The following is an 18,302-nucleotide window of genomic DNA, read 5'->3' as shown; positions in this document are numbered from 1 at the left end:
CTGTTAACCTCCATCATTACTGCTTTACACACACCTCATCTAAAAGCACACTATTACTGTGACCTTGACAATGGTCCTCTGTCACACACCACACAGCAGGGGGGAGAGAGAGAGAGAGAGAGAGAGAGAGAGAGAGAGAGAGAGAGAGAGAGAGAGGTATTATATTGGAGGTAAAAACCAAAGCGATGACAATGCGTTGCTGTCACACCTCCTCTGCAACGTGTTAAATATGTCATATTCTCTGTGTTATCTGTCTGTCTTGTCAAAGCCACACAAAACCAAGGGTGTGTGACAGCGAGGTGACAGACAGAGGGGGGGGGGGCATAGACAGATGGCACGTTTGGCAGAGAGGAGGAGGGAGGGGTACAGACATGCTGTCTGTCACTCACCGTTGCCTGAGATGGTGAGGTCGTGCGTGCGGAAGCTGTCCTGGACGTGGGACAGTGACAGCGTGGTGTGAGCCAGGAGATGGTACTTGGGACCCCTGTCAAAAACACACACACAAGATCTGGTTAGGTGTGTGTGCTTGTGTTACTATACAGTACTTGTGAGGCCTACTGTATGTATGTCCCCACAGGTATAATAGTGTTTGAGTAATAGACGTTGTGAAGACCATTTACCTGGTCCTCGCTAAAGAAATGGTTGTTTTATGGTTGCTGTTCACCAAAAATAGCCTCACTCAACAACAGGGGCGTCAATTGGGTATGGCAAGGTATGGCAGGTGCCATACCTTGGCTCCAGAAAAAAAGAAGAAAAAATCATGACTGTAGACCATTGGTTCTCAAAGTGGGGTCCGGGGACCCCCAGGGGTACTTGAGGGGGTTCCAGGGGGTCCCCAGCTAAATGATGGATAGGAACCAAATGGACCCTTATGGGTCTGTAACTCTGAGAGTGTACAAATGTAACCAAATGGACCCGTTAAATTAACATTGATTTTACAATATGAATTGGGGTCCCAGAGATAGAAATACCATTAAATGGGGGTCCTCTAATGCATGTCAAACTGAGGGTCCTTGGAATTAAAATGGTTGAGAATCAATGCTAGAGCCGTAAAAAATCTTCTCTTATGGGGGGTCCCTGGCTTATCCTTTCAAATGGGGGTCCGCGGGCTAATAAGTGTCAATTTGGGGGTCCCTGGCATGAAAAAGTTTGAGAACCACTGCTGTAGACTACACATTTGAATGTTATTTGATTTATTTCTGTTTGTAGTAGAGGGATGAGACTGCATTTGAAAAGGCTTATGTTGTCTCAAGCCATTTGCGCACATTGAAATGTTACAATGTAGCCTTTGTTTGGCACACTATTTTATCCTATGAGTGTTTGGTGGCCTTTGATATTAATGCCGTCACATGACCTTGCCATACCGTAGCTTGTTTACCTGGTATCCTATAGTTTCAATGTACAGATTACGTTTCGATAGTATATTGTTTAAACCAGTGGTTTTCAACCAGTGGTCCGGGGGCCACCAGTGGTCCTTGAGGGGAAAAGTGTGCATATAATTTGAATATTTATATTTTTTAAAGCGAAAATTAACTGATATCTTTGCTTCTGGGGGTCCCTGGCACAAAACATTTTCAAATGGGGGTCTGCGGCCAAATGTATATCAATTTAGGGGTCCTTGGCATGAAAAAGGTTGAAAAACACTGGTTTAAACTAATGCTAGGTTCTTGGTTCACCTGTGATCCTCGTTTACGGAGGCAGTACACTGTCTCTCTGCATTTGATGTGTTTACCTTGTTTACTGTAAGTCGCTCTGGATAAAGAGCGTCTTACTAAATGCCTAAATTGTAAAGTGTGTATTTCATAAGAACTCACGGTACAGAGGGAACGGGCAGCAGGAGCGGTGCGCTTCCTCCTCCCCCTCCTCCTCCCCCGTTGCTGACGGGGCTGCATGCTCCAGGCTCCATGGCGGAACGCAGCTTCTTCCCGGCCGAGCGGCCCAGCGAGGAGCTCAGCTTGTTGGCCAGCTTCCTGGGCGTGCTGCCCCCCGAGCAGTCGTCCTCGGAGCAGCAGCTGTACAGCTCCACACGCAGCTCGAACCCGGGGCCCGCGTCGTTACTGTGGGGAGCAAACAACAGACATGAGTGATAAAGCCCAGTGATGGACAGTAACGGAGTAAATGTACTTGAGTACTGTACTTAACCCATTGAGACCGGAAGCCGATTCTACATGTCTCCTAAATCTCAACAGTTTTCTGAAAAACGTATGTTTCTATATCAGTGGTGCTCAATCTTTTTCATGTCAAGGACCCTCAAAATTATATGTATTTGGCCGCGGACCCCCATCAAAATATTTTGCTCCAGGGACCCCCAGCAGCAAAGATTTGAGTTAAAAATGTTCGCTTTAAAAATATATATATTCAAAGATTTGCACACATCTTCACGATTTTTCAAAAATAGTAGATCTACAAGCTCGTAGCGCGGCACTTGGTGCCGCGCTACGAGCTGATATATCTGCTATTTTTGAATAGCCCAAAGTGTAAAATAATGCTTTTTAGCTCAAATCTAAAAATGACACAGTTCCAGGTCTTAATGGGTTAAGTACAGATTCTGAGGATGTGTACTTTACTTGAGTATTAGATTTTTTTGAATTCCAAGACAAATATTTTACTACATTTCTAGGAAGGTTGGCTGTTTTTGTTTTCTTCCCTAAAATGCAATTGGCCACACTTCTGCTCTCACACACTAGCCGTGTTTCTGGCTTCCCCCTCCGCTCGCCTCTTTGTTCGTGTATGGGTGTATAGGAGTAAAAGTACTTAAGTAGAAAATGTAGTCAATTCAGAGAGTTACTTCTCTGAAACGAGAGTTACAAGGTCCTATAAATTCATTGTGAAAACATGACAGCAATTCATTGATATCAAAATTACGAAATGTACTTTTTGACTGAGCTACTTTTACTTGTAGTGGAGTAAATTTGACATGGAGTATCTATACTCTTACTCAAGTACTGGGGTCGAGTACTTCGTCGAGTACTTGCTGCCCTCTCATTGTCATGCATGTCACACCGCCTACACACACACACACACACACACACACACACACACACACACTGACTGTATGCATTAATAAGCTTCATTCAAGTAGAACGCTGCACGTGCTGCTTTGCATGTATTATTTAACCCTCTAACCATTTTGTATGTACGACGTGTTTCACAAAAGAATTGCAGATCTAAAATCTAAGCTAAAATCAATTATTTTTGTAGTGCTATTTTATTTGTTAGGTCTATAATGATATGCCCGACACAGGGATGCCAGAGGGTTAATGTGGTTAATAAACATGCAGACGATTTGAATGCGAACCGTTTTCCCCTGTGATAAGAAAATTACAATTTAGAAAATGAAATGTGTCTGCAGGCATTGCATCATGAATATGTATGGATTATGAATATATACAGTGTAGCTCATTGGTTCTCAAAGTGGGGTCCGGGGACCCCCAGGGGTACTTGAGGGTGTTCCAGGGGGTACCCAGCAAAATGTGTAAATATAGCATCAGAATAATTATGACCTTTCATACTTTGGCTATTCAAAAATAGCAGATCTACAAGCTCACAGAGTGCCGCGCTATGAGCTTGTAGATCTGCATTTTTTTTTAAATCTTGAACATTTTTGCAAATCTTTGAATATATATTTTTGAAAGCGAACATTTGTAACTCAAATCTTTGCTTCTGGGGGGTCCCTGGAACAAAATATTTTTAGATGGGGGTCCGCGGCCAAATACATATCATTTTGGGGGTCCTTGGCATGAAAAAGTTTGAGAACCACTGGTGTAGCTAGTGTAATACCACCCTCATCTTATTCCTACACATAGTATAACTGTAGCCTATGGTCCGTTCCAACGACTATGTGGGAGCATCCACACTGATATATTATTATTGTTGTGGTGTGTCATCCATCCACTTGAGATAGAAGGATTATTTAATGTACACACTGTACCTGCTTGGTTTATGCTTATGTGTGTATTAGATATCTGTGCACAAAACAGTATTTCACCCACTTCTTCTTTACACCTGTAAACCTGTGATGTGACAATGAAGTTGAATGTGATTGTGTTATTGTGCTTGGTGTGGACGGCTGGCCCATTAGTCTGTTGGTATTGTCTGACCAACAAGTTGGTAAGACAATACGATAGGGAAACGGTTATTGGTTCCTTGTTACCATGGCTGTGTGCATGGATATGTCCTTAAATCCATTCTGTTGTGTTTATGGCACTCTTACTGTATGTACTGACGTGCACCTGCACTGTTGTCATAGAGGTAAAGCAAACTATTTTTTGATGAATAAAAGGTTATTTTAACCAATCCAAATGGTATAGTAGGTTGGAGGTGGTCTCCCTACTCTTGCATTGAGACATTTAAGACAATGTCAATAAAGTGATCTAAGCAGACGGCACACCATACTTTTGCCTAGATGCGTCACCATCTTTATTGTATTTGGGACATTAGTTACCTCTCTCCATTGGGAGAGGGTGTGTTTATACACATGATATCAAGGAATGTTTATGATATCAAGGAATTAAATAAAGGCAAATTCATACTTCATTGCGGGACCCTTTTGACAAGCGTGGCTTGACATAAAATGACATATTATGACACTTACAATACGATGGTGTTGTCGAAGCAGATGTCTGTCAGCGTCCTGTCAACCATCACCATGTCTGTGTCGAAGATCTCCCCTCCTAACTGGAGCAGACAGAACACTGCACACCTATGGAGCTCTGAGACACAGAGAGACAGAGAGAGAGAGAGACAGAGAGACAGAGAGAGAGAGCAAAAATAGATCATCAAGCTTGTAGAAGCTATGTTTGCTACTTTTGTGTGTCACTGTAGGGCATTAATTTACGCAAAAAAAACATTTAAAAAAATGATAACTTGAAATACTGTATGGAGAGTTCTGCAACAAGGTTTCTGCAACAATATTATGAAAGGTAAGGTGGAACAAGCACAGGAGCTTCTGAACAGAGTGGAGTCAGAGTGTGCCAAGATTGGCCTTCAGCTAAATGCCAAGAAAACATGAGGTTATCACCTATTACATCCTATTGGAACATCCACCTCTGACAACAACAGGAGGCACTGCTCTGGAAGGAAGTCAAGGTCTTCAAGTACCTGGGCTCATGGGTCAACTCAACCAAGCAAGATCTTAAAGTGAGGACGGCACTTGCACAGAGGGTCCTGAACGGCATGACCAGTGTATGGAACTCCAACCTCCCCCCGACTCATCAAACTCAGCTTCTTCTATGAAGAGTCTGTTCTCCTCTATGGCAGTGAATGCTGGACCCTGAAGCCAACCCTGCAGAAGTCTCTAGACGGGTACTACGCCAGAATGTTGCGTGCAGTACTTAACATCAGCAAGAGTGAACATGTTACCAACAAGAATCTGTATGATGGAATACCAAGGGTGAGCGAGAAAATAGCAGCCAGGAGAATGAGACTATAGCAGGACACTCTGCCAAAGACATCAAGAGCTGCCAGCCAGCAAATTGGTGCCGTGGGAACCAGGCACCGGGTCACGAACATACGTGGATGTACTCAAGAAAGATGCTGGAGAGCAAAGCACCAACGAGCTGGCCAGATGTATGGAGAACCGGGATGACTGAAAGCGACGATGGAGGGCTCGTCTGAGGACGACCTAGAGCAGTGTTTCTCAAAGTGGGGTCTGGGGACCCCCAGGGGTCCCTTGAGGGGGTTCCAGGGGGGTCCCCAGCTAAATTCTAACCCCTTTATCCATATTGTATACGTCGGCTATTTTTGAAAAATCTTGAAATAGTTTGAAAAATTTGGAATTCTTTTTTAACACAAATCTCCCTGGCACCAAAACATTTTCAGTTGGGGGTCAAATATATATCAATTTGGGGGTCCTTGTGGCACAAAAAAGTTTGAGAACTACTGACCTGGAGAATATTTACGAGGAGCCAAACATATGGAAGATATTTTCAACCTCTTTCTCCTCTAAACGACTCCATTGGAGAGCTCATCCTCGGCTCGCACGGCAGCATTATAGTCCTTCAGGAGTGTTTTCACAGGAATGCAGAGGCGTATATACAGGCTGTTTCAACAGCGGTACACAGAGGAGATGATATGACCTACAGTAGACTGGGAAACTAAACACTACTCTGCCAGCTGTTTCACATGCACTTATTACTGTACACAACGTGGGACTTAAACAACAACCACCTATTACCACCTGCCAAGTAGGCTACTATGATGATAGGTCAAATACCCAGCTGGATAAATGCCATTCTACAGTAAGGTTATTACTAGAATACACCTTATTTGTACCGCATCGCTGTCTCGCACGCATGGTTGGACAACAGCCAAAGCATTGTTATTAGTCCAAAACAAACCAGCCGTGCTGCTGAATACCAATGTTTCGCTTGAGTTACACTGTATGTCGTTGCTGTCGGCGTAGAAACCTCTTATCTCCTTATTTACATTTTTCGTGTTTTTCCCCCCGTAAATCAACGCCCCTACTTGATCCCACTACAGCGTCACACAAAAGCATCAAAAGTAGCAGATCTACAAGCTCGAAACGTGGCGCGAAGCGGCACGTTTCGAGCTTGTAGATCTGCTACAGTACTTTTGAATTTGAATCCTGAAAAGTAACAGTTTTGGACATTGGAGGTTTCCAAACGACAGAGGCGATATTTCGTAAATTTTGTGCACCACACTGCAAGACTGGTCCTGCATTACACATTAACTTTATAATCCACTTAAGTCTTACACAATGTCTTTGTGTTTTGTTCACCACTGTTCTGGTGTAATCTCCCCTCCATCACATTGCTCTGAGCCAGGTGCTTATAACTACAGTGCACAACGTGTTGATAATAATAATGATGATTGCATAGTATAGAGCTACTCCTCCCGAGGGCATTCTGTGCTTCACAGATGCCCTCCTGCCAAGATAAATAACTACTGTAACCAATATTAACAGCAAATAATGTCCATGGGGTATATCATTGACATTGTAGAACGTGGCACAAACTACTCCATATATAGACTGTTTATATTTCTTGCATGTCTCATTGAAAGCCAACGTTATGGAATGTCCTGTTAATGCATGGACCGGATAATCAATCACAATATCCTAGGGTTCTGAAACTGCATATTGTCCCCTTTTTTCTCTACGCTCTAACTCAAGACAGTAGAAATAACTAATCATTTAAACAAGGAAAAATTATGTTGTTTACAAATTGAAGCGTTCGGCGAGGCCTCCCCAGTCATTAATATTTAAGAGGCCTTCAAACGTAACATTCCGAGAATACGTTAAAAACCGGGATCTTGCCCAGTTGCTCTCATTCTCATGGGTTCTCTCTCTCATAATAACGTCCCCATGCTTTTTAATGACCTTGGACTAATGGCCTCATTAAGCGTCGTTAAGGACTCTCTCTACCTGTCTCCTCGGTTCATTTGTGAGCTCCGGTCACGCACATTAATTCCATTCAGGTTGTCAGGGGAGGGGAGGAGGGGGGGTGGCATGCACGGAGCTCTATAATGACTGTGCACGTGTTTAACCTGCATTAACTCCCAGCGATGAGGCGGGCAGTAACGAACCGTCAATCAACACGGCCGGTTCAGAAACGTGCTTCTGGACTCAGGGGTCCAAAATATACTGCTGGGGTTTAGATGCTTCCTTCCACAGTGTTAATTTGTATTCACCTGGTAGCCATGGTGATAGTGGCTGGCTAATTAAGGTTAGTTAGATCTGTGTTATCAGGTGAATGCAATTAATGGCCTAGTTGGATAGACAATCAGCAGTTAGCAGGTTTTACCCCCAGGGAACCCCCAGATTAAAGAAGAACATCATACAGTTTTTGTATAATCTACTGGGCTTGGTTTTCATTAAAATGTATGGCAAATATTCAGATGTATGCACCTTTCCATCCACTACTCTCATGCAATATTAGAGATGGTTCATGAGATAAGCACTGTAAATACAGTTTTTATACAAAACCAGCAGATTCCATCTCCCATGTTGTGCATTTCTTTTTTCGATAACGCTGGCAAAAACCACCTCAAGTGAGCAACACATTTTTCAAGATTGTTATTTGACATGTTTCCGTTACCAGTGTTTCTGTTCTATGCGCAAATCAAAAATGTGCATAAAAAAGCTTGGTTGATGGAAAGCCAGTTACTGAAGCACACCTGAACCAGCAGCTTGCTGCAGAAATGTTAAGGAGCCACAGACACAGGTTTGAATAAACAGAACCAACTGTATGTCTGTTTTTAGAACAAAGTCAGCAATGTCATGCAGCTCACCACAGGACAGAAAACCTACTACAGGCATCACTCCAAGGTGACACTCAACAGATAAGGTCCTTACACACCGGGAGCGATTTTTTTCATGCGAATAATACGTTTTTTTAAAAACCTTATAAAGTCAATGCAAGCTTTCATGGAGAAAAAGCGAAAAAGCGAAGCGAAAAAGTGTCTTTTATTTATTCGGAACAAGTCCAAATTTTGCGTATATTCGCATAATCGCCGGTGTGTAATGACCTATACACTTGTGTTCCTTCTTGGTGCTCACTATCATCGTCGTTGTCAACTTGATCATACTACAGTGTCACACAAAAGTATAAAAAGTAGAAGATTCGCAAGCTCAAAACGTGGATATGGTTTCCACCCGACAGAGATGTCATGCTCTGCCCTACAAATAATGACCCAGTACTCTGTCTGCGCCTGTGTGCTGATGTTTTTTTTGTAGTCCCTCTTTGTGGTATTGCCTCTTTGCCAAGGGATGTCATATTTCTAATGGGTTCCTGTGACAGTACGGACGGAGACATCTGGGAGAGAACCATAAACAGATTCCAGGGATCTGGCAACAACACCATAAACACCCTGCACATCAAAATGATCAGCACACAGACAAATGCCTTTTGGCTAGACAGGCCTGATCTAAAAATGGACGAGACGACACAAACACCACGAGACACAGAACAGACGCACAACACAGCAAAACCAGAGCCTCTGGTACTTATTGAAGCTTATTCAGTATTTTCAAAATAAAAGTAAAAAAACTGAAAATGGAATAAAAGTCGATGATACTTGGACCAAGAATAGACATTATTGTTGAATAATGAGTTTTAAAAGACACATCGTTGAGACAGTGTTTAAACCGTCTGTGTTTTCTTACCTCCTTTGTTCTTGAAGTATTCTGTGTCTTTCCACATGAGAGGGATCCGAAGATCTGAGAAGACAAAAACCACAGGGAACTTATAGCTTTATATAAAGCAAAGAGTAATATTCACTGGCACTGCAGTACTTCAATTAATAAGTGTCCAACTGGTACAAAAATGTTCACATGCGTTGTTTGTCGTATACATCACAATCGCAATATTCAGACGCATATACTGTATGAATTGTGCAATTGTTTTTCCAGCCTCACTGCTGCTTTGTGTGTCTATGAGCCCCTTAATAAGCCGTGGGTAGCCCTGGCTAGCTCAGTCGGTATAGCACTCTCGCCCTTTGGACCACAAGGTCGTGGGTTCGATCCCGGGCACCGCCAACTCAGTGGCATGAGTAGGGGCAAATCATGCTGTAAGTGTGGTAGGTTTGGCGCTCCACCTCAGCAATACATCCCCCAGGGGTCTAGCTCAGTGTAACAGGGATAAACTCCCGCGTTCTCGGCTGACGCCGACAATAAGTCTCTCCAACCTACTTACTTATGAGAAAGCTTGATATAAAAGTAACCCTCTGGACATGACGTTAGTATGTCGCAGGGACTTACCCTCAATCCAAAGCTTTATGCTTAGTGCCAAGCAGGGAGGCATTGGGTACCATTGTTATAGTCTTTGGTATGAATCTATCTGGGATTGAACCCCTGATCCCCCAGTCTCAAGGCAAAAAGTCTAACCACAAGGCAACTAAGCTGGTTATCCAGCAACGATATAACTGTGAAGTAGTTGTTTTTCCTCCTTCACTGCCATCTAAGAGCCCTGTAGTGAAGTTCAATATTCACCTGACTGCTCTCTACCTCCGGGTCGGGCTGATGAACAGCCTCTAACAGCTCCTCCGGGGCCCACAGCTAGTCAATAACAAGGATGAAACATCCCATAATAGAGAGAGAGACTGAGAGAGAGGAAGTGCCGGTGTCAGCCTCAGCCTGATAGAGTTGTTCTCCATTAAGATGAAAACGATTCCTTCTCTTTTAATCTCGTTCCTTAACTCTGATATGTCTCTCTTTCATTGTATTATATATCTCTTTGTGGGTCAGTCAGCCTGTTTTTGTCTCTCTATTCACTTTCACACATGCACTGTATTATGGAAGTTTTCCAGACTTTAAACGGATGGGCTGTATGTATGAGTGTGTATGTATGTATGTATGTATGTATGTATGTATGTCTGTGTGGGTGTGAATAAACGCTGTGATTGTCAGGTGAATGTACATTTAGCGAGTGGACGTGTTGACAAAGCTCGAAGCGCGGCTCTGTACTGTATATCTGCTACTTTTGCTACTTTTGTGTGACGCTGTAGTATGATTAAGTTGAGCGTTAATTTACGCAAAAAAAACACAAAAAGTTAGAATGAGATAGGAGGTTTCTGCCCGACAGCAACAATATATCATCCAGATACCCACAGGCCGGCTGACACGGTTACTATATGTACATATTGTACATACTGTATATTCATACTGTACATATTCATCTATGAGACATGCATATCCATGCACATACTGTATTTTCTGGTGATAGTCAAGATTGTTCATATACTAGAAGTTCGGGCCGCTACGCGGCCCGAACGTCTAGCGTGACGCGTCGTTCACTTTGCAGTGCCACCTTACAGGCACCTCACAGTGTGAGAGAGAGTTTTGTGCTCTCCTAAATCCACGGCAGGCTTTGAAAGTACCCACTTCAGAAAGAGGTGACGTGCATCACCTCTCCAATGACCAAAACCCACTATGGAAGCCGTCGAACTGGTGCGATCTGACGGCATCCTAGAATTTATAGGTAGGATGTGATGTCATGTGATGTCATGCTGTCGTGAGATTACGTCACACTGGCGTTGTCATCGTGATGTCAGATTACGTCACACCGTCACACTGGCGTCGCATACGGACAACCGACATGGCGCAGGATTCAAATTGTATATATAAGATAGGCCTAAAGGCGCAGTACAGTACAGATCTCCGGTGAGGCGGTGACAGACTCCAGAAGTCTATTTATCTTATTCTTATCTCTCTACACTTACACTCCTAGTCTGCGTTTAACGCTTACTGTCTGCTGTTGCTGCTGCTACGATGCCTGAATTTACCCACGGGAATCAATAAAGGTTTATCTTCTCTTGTGTTATCTTCTCTCTCTCTCACACACACACACACACACACACACACACACACACACACACACACACACACACACACACACACACACACACACACACACACACACACACACACACACACACACACACACACACACACACACACACACACAGCGCTATAACTCACCCGAGATGGCTATCTTTCCTTTGCAGGGCATGCGGTCGTCCACGGCGCCCGTGTCCGAGGAGCGGCGCGCCACCCTCTGCATGACCTGCGCCTCCTTCATCCTCTGCAGCTCCGACATGTAGGCCATGATGCGCGTGCTGCAGGTCTGCAGGCTCTTGGAGGCCTCCAGGGCCTGGTCCCGCTGGGAGCAGGCCGCCAGCAGCTTGCAGGCCCCGTCACGCATCCGGATCTCATGGTCGATCTTCTTCTGGATGTCACTGTCCTGAAAAGAGCAGAGAGAGAGAGAGAGGCATGGTTAATGTCAGAGGCTTTTGATGACAAACCCATAGGATGTTCAGTGAGTTCAGTGAGGACTGTCAATGAACTGCCCCCCCCACCCCCTGATTGGACTGTGCTGGACTGGACAGGATGTAATTGCACTTTTAAAATGCACAACAGCACTTTACTAACTGTGCTGGTAACTTTTTTTTAAAGTATTGCACCATGGCACTTTAACAATATATGCTGTGTTGGTAACTTTTTTAGATGAATTGCACGTCATACATATATATATTTTTTTAATGTTTGTTTATGCTGTTTTTAGTTTTGGTCTTTTTATGTTTCTTAGATAGGCTTGATGTTTTATGTTGCACTGCAAGTGGCTGAGGGGGAACGGTATTTCATTTTCTGTATGTAAGTAAGTACAAGGGGAAAGGGACAAATAAAGTGATTCTGATTCTGATTCTGTTCGAAATAATTTAGTTTTTGGTCAAATTAAAAGATAAGGTAATATAGAGACGTGGTTCTCAAACTTTATTTTGGGCTCAGTGCACCCCTGTAAATAGCGTTTCCATCCCCGGCACCCCCGAATTAAATTGTTAATTTATCGTCTCTGTCAGGTGGAAACCCCATATGTCCAAAACGTTTACTTTTGATGCTTTTGTGTGACGCTGTAGTATGATCACGTAGGGCATTAATTTACGAAAAAACACAAAAAGTTAGAATATGGAGATAAGAGGTTTCTTTCCCATAACCCTATCAGCCGAGGCCCGGCAACAAACTCATTTGTCTTCTAAAGTTAATGGGAGTTAATAGTCTAGAGTTTGTCCTCATGGCGATGTCACCAGGTGGAAAATCACTCCATGTTTCTGTTAAATACAGCTCAGTGAACTGATGAAGAAATGGAATGAATGGCTTCAGGCTTTTTACTGAGGGTTCACACTGGGAAAGGTTTAAATTCACCAAGTTGCTTTAAATGCAGAGCAGGACAGCAGGGCTCCTGGAGAAACGCTGAAGTGATTAGACTGCAGATTGATACCAAATAGAGTTTGAGATGTTTTATGGACGATGAGAGTCTCCCGGTGAGTAAAAACTAACTGAGTGAAAAATGAATATTGTGTTAAAGTTTCCTCCAGTGGATTACAACAGTGTGGAGCGTAATAGTCCAAAAGTGTGTGTGTGTGTGTGTGTGTGTGTGTGTGTGTGTGTGTGTGTGTAGCGTGAATGCTATTAGCACAAGAGGGAAAACTTGGCACACTTGTGCCTCCTGCCCTCAACTGCCTGCTAAGACATCAATTAGCAAACTCTTAACGCACGTACACACACACACACACACACACACACACACACACACACACACACACACACACACACACACACACACACACACACACACACACACACACACACACACACACACACACACACACACACACACACACACACACACACACACACACACTCTCGGAAGTACTGTATGAAGAATTAAGCTGTCAAACACACAGCATCTGGAGCCGAAGATGAGAGACCCCAGATATGCACTGTCATGCACACTTCGGGTGATTATAAAGACACTCAGTCGCGCACACATTCATGAATACACACATCACCACATGTGACACGTTTCTCTCACACACACACACACACACACACACACACACACACACACACACACACACACACACACACACACACACACACACACACACACACACACACACACACACACACACACACACACACACACACACACACACACACAGCTTGTCTGATGTTGTCCTCCTATAAGGCAGAGGTTATCCTTGCAGGGTTTAAACAACAAATCCCTGTTTCTCCCTCCACACTGTCAGCAGCACAACAGAAAGCCTACAGAGAGATGGATGGATAGACACTGAAACCTCTAACTGCTCCACATGAGCAGGTTGGTGCCTTGCATGGTTCCTTCTGGCATCATCGGTGTGTGAATGTGTGTGTGTGAATTATATAGTACAGCGCTAAAGTTCACAAAAACTAGAAAGACACCATATAAATGCAGTCCATTTACCATAGATACTAGAGGAAAGTAGAGGATTATGATCACTGCTTTTCAAACATTTCAATGACCCCCACATTTATATGTATTTGGTGCCCATTGAAAATGATTTGTGCCAGAGAAGATTCATCAAGATTTATCAAGATTTGTCAAACTCTTTCAAAGATAACTCCAAAGGTGTCACAGAGAAATTACTGACATATTGCTGAAACAGCTGATCTACAAGCAAACGACGCGCTGTCTGCTTGTAGATCTGGTATTTTTGGAAAAAACGATTATGCAAAATAATTGCGATTATCTCAAATAATTGCGATTAGGCGATCATGTAATAATTGTGACAGGTCTAACAGACAGACAGTCATTCTTTCTCCACCAACAATCACTAAATAATAATCCCCGGTCCCCTCCCTCTCTACCACTGTGCTCATTCTCATTCAGTCTGAGTCACAGACTCGCTCTCTATGCAATTTCCATCATTTTTAATTCAGCCCCCCCCCCCTCCTCCCCTTCCTCCATCTCCCTGTCTCTTACAATCAGGCCCACATGATGTTCTGTTCCACAGTGGGGTCTAATATGTGGTTTGGACACAGATTCTCACTTGGGACGTGGCCGGCGGGTTTTTGGGTTATTAATGGCCTCACCACCGCTGTGTCAGTCAGTACTGATGGGTGTGTTGAATAACAAGAGCTCTTTAGGGGATCAAACCGCACCGCACGGAACTAGACTCCACATGGCGGCGAGAGCTACACCAACAGCTGTAAATCAAACACACTGTCCAAAATATACAGTCCCCCCCCCCTCGTGAAGAAGCCTCCCATGCAACAACACGCCAACGTCGTGTGAAAGATGGAGCTGCTCGGCCCGGCGCCATTATTTTGATACATCTATTTCAATAAACACAGTGCAAACATTAAAGGAGGGATCAAAGACCATCACGAGGAGATTGCTTCATCTACATGAGAGGCTTCCAGCACCAAGAATAAAGAGCCAGATTTAGGGAGCGTGAGCAAAGCACATTCATTCTGATAAAAGATAATAAACCAAACTTCAAAGTGGTGCTACTGGAGGTTTGAGTAACACCAGTGGTGGTAAAAGTACTCACATTTTTTACTTAAGTAAAATACCAATACTGCAATATAGAAATACTGTTACAAGTAAAAGTCCACAATAAAGTACAGTACTTGAGTAAATGTACTTAGTTGCTTTCCACCACTGAGTAACACGACTATCCATTCCACACTGTGGACAGATTCTATTTTATTTGCTGCTGAGCAGAAGAAGAAGAAGGGCCCCTAGGGGCCCCTAGACAAACAATCTCCTCTACTGACCCAGAGACAGACACTTTAGACTTTAGAGGGGAGGAAAAGGAAAGAAAAGACCTGGTTCTGGATGTCTACTATATAAACCCAGATGGCATCACAGACAGTGTCTGTCTGCGGTGTGTCGGTGTGTGCAAACACTAAATTGGATTTCTAGGGCAAAGTGTTTGTTTATACAGAGATTGGACGTGAGACGGAACGCCTGCTTAGAATTCAACCCGGCGGCGTTCGTTCCTTCCGTGTCGGAGCAGAGGACAGAGATAGATGAAGACAGAACGGAGAGAGAGAGAAAACACATAAGCAGCCAGACTCCCAATTCTTTTTTTTTGTTTTCATGTTATCATCTCTGCCGGCGTGGAAAGCTCATGTGTCCAAAACTGTTACTTTTCTAGGACTCCAAAGTAGCAGATTGCTTGTAGATCTGCTACTTTTGAGTGATGCTGTAGTATGACCAAGGGTGTTAAATTACGGAAAAAAAACTAAAAGTTTGAATATGGAGATGAGCGGTTTCTTATCTCCAACTGTGAGTTGTTTTCCAATAATTGTGTTCATTGGAAACGATTATGCAAAACAATAGCAATTAGCTCAAATAATTTCGATCAGGCGATGTACTAATTGCCTAGTTTTCACACACACACACACACACACACACACACACACACACACACACACACACACACACACACACACACACACACACACACACACACACACACACACACACACACACACACACACACACACACACACACACACACACACACACACACAGTGCAGTGGTGTGGTGTGTGAGGTGGACCTGGCTGTGAGGAGGAACAGAATCCTGTATTTATAGCAGCTAAATTAACAGTCTTGTTCTCCTACTGGAGAAGAAGCTGAGAATAGAAGGTCCATCCATCAGCCTACATTACTTCACACACTGATCCACCATGCTGCTGGGCTGGACGCTGGACTCACAGGAAACTGCTCTCTACAGCACTGTGCAAAAACGTTAACAACCTGCTTCAGAAAATTAATTGCATATATTTGTAATTCATCCTGCATAAGGTAGATAACGTTGTTTTTAATGATAATAATACCAGCCTGCATGCTCGCCAGTGCCAAGGCTGGTAATGATGAAATTACTGCGTGAAGGAGGCAAGTTCTACACACCTACTTAATAGTTTTTAATAGGATATATATAACATAAACACTAAGTGTTGTTTAATTGTGGTCTCATAATAAAAACAGTCCCTACTACCCGAGCCATATAAATTAATTCACCGTAAACAGAATTGGGGCTGGGGTTGACAAGATATATAACCTCTTATCTCCATATTTTAACTTTTCTTTTCATAAATGAACACAGCATCACACAAAAGTATCAAAAATAGCAGATCTACAAGCTCAAAACGCTTCAATTCGTGCCACGTTTTGAGTTGCCGAACTGCTACTTTTGACATTTTTTAATTTTTATCTTGAAAAGTAACAGTTTTGGACACCTGACAGAGACGATATAGAACAGTGGTTCTCAAAGTCCTCAGGGTTCCTTCAGTCACAAATGCGTGAGCTTGTAGATCATCTATTTTTGGTGTAGATTAAAAAAAAAAAAAAAAAACATCAAAGTACAGTTGTAACTAAAGTCCGGTTCTCTAAGACAGTAGTTCTCAAACCTTTTCAAGTCAAGGACCCCCAAATTGATATTTATTTGGCCGCAGACCACCATCTGAAAAAAGTTTTGTGCCAGTGCCACCAGAAGAGAAAATGTATGTAAAAAAAAAGTCATACCACAGCGGGAATCGACTGTGGGAGGTTGGGGTTACTAGTCAATTGTTGCAGCGGTTTTGTTGCAGCGGTGTTGAGTGGCAGCGGTGGCCTAGTGGTTAGAGGGGCGGCCTTGATACCGGAAGGTCCCTAGTTCGATTCCCCAATTCATCACATCCATCATGAATCACCGCTGAATAGCCCTTGAGCAAGGCTTCCATGCAGGGTCCGGCTGGAAACAAGTTTCGTACTTAGTCCGACACCCTGGGTAAACAACAAACTTTGCTTTGCTTTGCTTTTGCTACCAGGTAATCCACCGATTTGAATAGTGTTTGAAGCTCCAATACGTGTCTTGTAGTTGTTCTAGTCTTATAGTGACGCATTAGGGAGTGAAAATGACAGAGCAGCAATAACTGACGCTTATCTGTGAGAATGTGTTGCATTAACACCAGCCAAAGCAAAAGTACATGCACTTTTCAACTCGGACGGGTAAAAGGTCAGGGGTTCAAAGCCCTCCTCCTTGGGCCCTATGTGTACACACACACACACACACACACACACTCACGTCCCCGCTGGCGTATGTGGGGAGAGGTAGCCGTCTGCTAGTGGTCAGCGGTAGGGGTCAAGAGGTCAACGACCCAGACAGGAAAGCCTAACCACGCAGAAGAGCAGGTCATAAACAAGCCCATTACGCACCATCTGTGACCACATCTACACCTACGTAGGGTCAGTGTGTGTGTGTGTGTGTGTGTGTGTGTGTGTGTGTGTGTGTGTGTGCTTGTATTGCTATACTTGTGAGGGCCTATGTCCCCACATGATCAGCCTCAGTCTCTCTATGTTGCCAGACGGCTACAGAGAGGCGACAGAGGAAGTGACCATCTGGCAGTCAGTTAGCGTTAGAGACATCAGACTATCTGATGATGAAGGGTTGTTGGAACTAACTAACGAGGACATACACACTGTCCAATGACAACCTGGACCAGGGCAGAGACGTGCGTCGACACAGCCGTTCACCAGTCTGTTCTCAAAACCCGAGGCCGATTCTACAAATGCCTTCTAAATCTTCTCAAACTTAAGATGTTTTTAAAAAATGCTCAAAAATAGCAGTGCTGCGAGCTTGCATATGTGCTATTTTTAATAGCCAACGCAGAAATCTAAAAATTACAAAGACGCTTTGCCCGGTTTTAATGGGTTAAGAATATTTCTGAGTGTGTGCGGAGGCTCTTGAATCAACAGGGAGAAGTTTATGTTTTTAAAGGTTTGACCCAAAATAGGGTTTGATTATTAATCAATTATCTTATAAAACTGTTGATTACTGATTGTTTCTTTAAAATCGATGACATCTTTTAGTTTGCACGACTGTTGCACTCTAGTGGTCAGTCAGCACAACAACTCCGGCAAGCTGCAAGCTTAAATAAAATATAATACAGTAAAAAAAAAGAAAAAAAAGAAGGAGCTTTGTTTTCTCTTTTTCTCCCCTTCCTCTCTCTCTCTCTCTCTCTCTCTCTCTGGA

The 18,302-nt window shown here is 43.4% G+C and overlaps 1 protein-coding gene across 3 annotated transcripts in view; it reads right to left on the bottom strand.

Moving 5' to 3' along the window:
* rtkna (rhotekin a) overlaps positions 1-18,302 on the bottom strand; it is a 161,488-nt gene that overhangs the window by 13,691 nt on the left and 129,495 nt on the right. For all 3 annotated transcript variants that reach the window (XM_084055724.1, XM_084055725.1, XM_084055726.1), the window contains exons 2-6: positions 11,438-11,699; positions 9,125-9,178; positions 4,595-4,712; positions 1,815-2,057; positions 390-484 (exon numbers count right to left, since the gene is read on the bottom strand). In XM_084055724.1, the coding sequence (XP_083911850.1) occupies positions 390-484; positions 1,815-2,057; positions 4,595-4,712; positions 9,125-9,178; positions 11,438-11,699 (772 nt within the window). The remainder of the gene's footprint in view (positions 1-389; positions 485-1,814; positions 2,058-4,594; positions 4,713-9,124; positions 9,179-11,437; positions 11,700-18,302) is intronic.

Source organism: Gymnoscopelus microlampas (genome assembly GCF_963454915.1).
Source record: "Gymnoscopelus microlampas genome assembly, chromosome: 4".
NCBI lineage: Eukaryota > Metazoa > Chordata > Actinopteri > Myctophiformes > Myctophidae > Gymnoscopelus > Gymnoscopelus microlampas.
The sequence above is the reverse complement of the archived record's forward strand: the minus strand, read 5'-3'. Positions and strand labels throughout refer to the sequence as shown.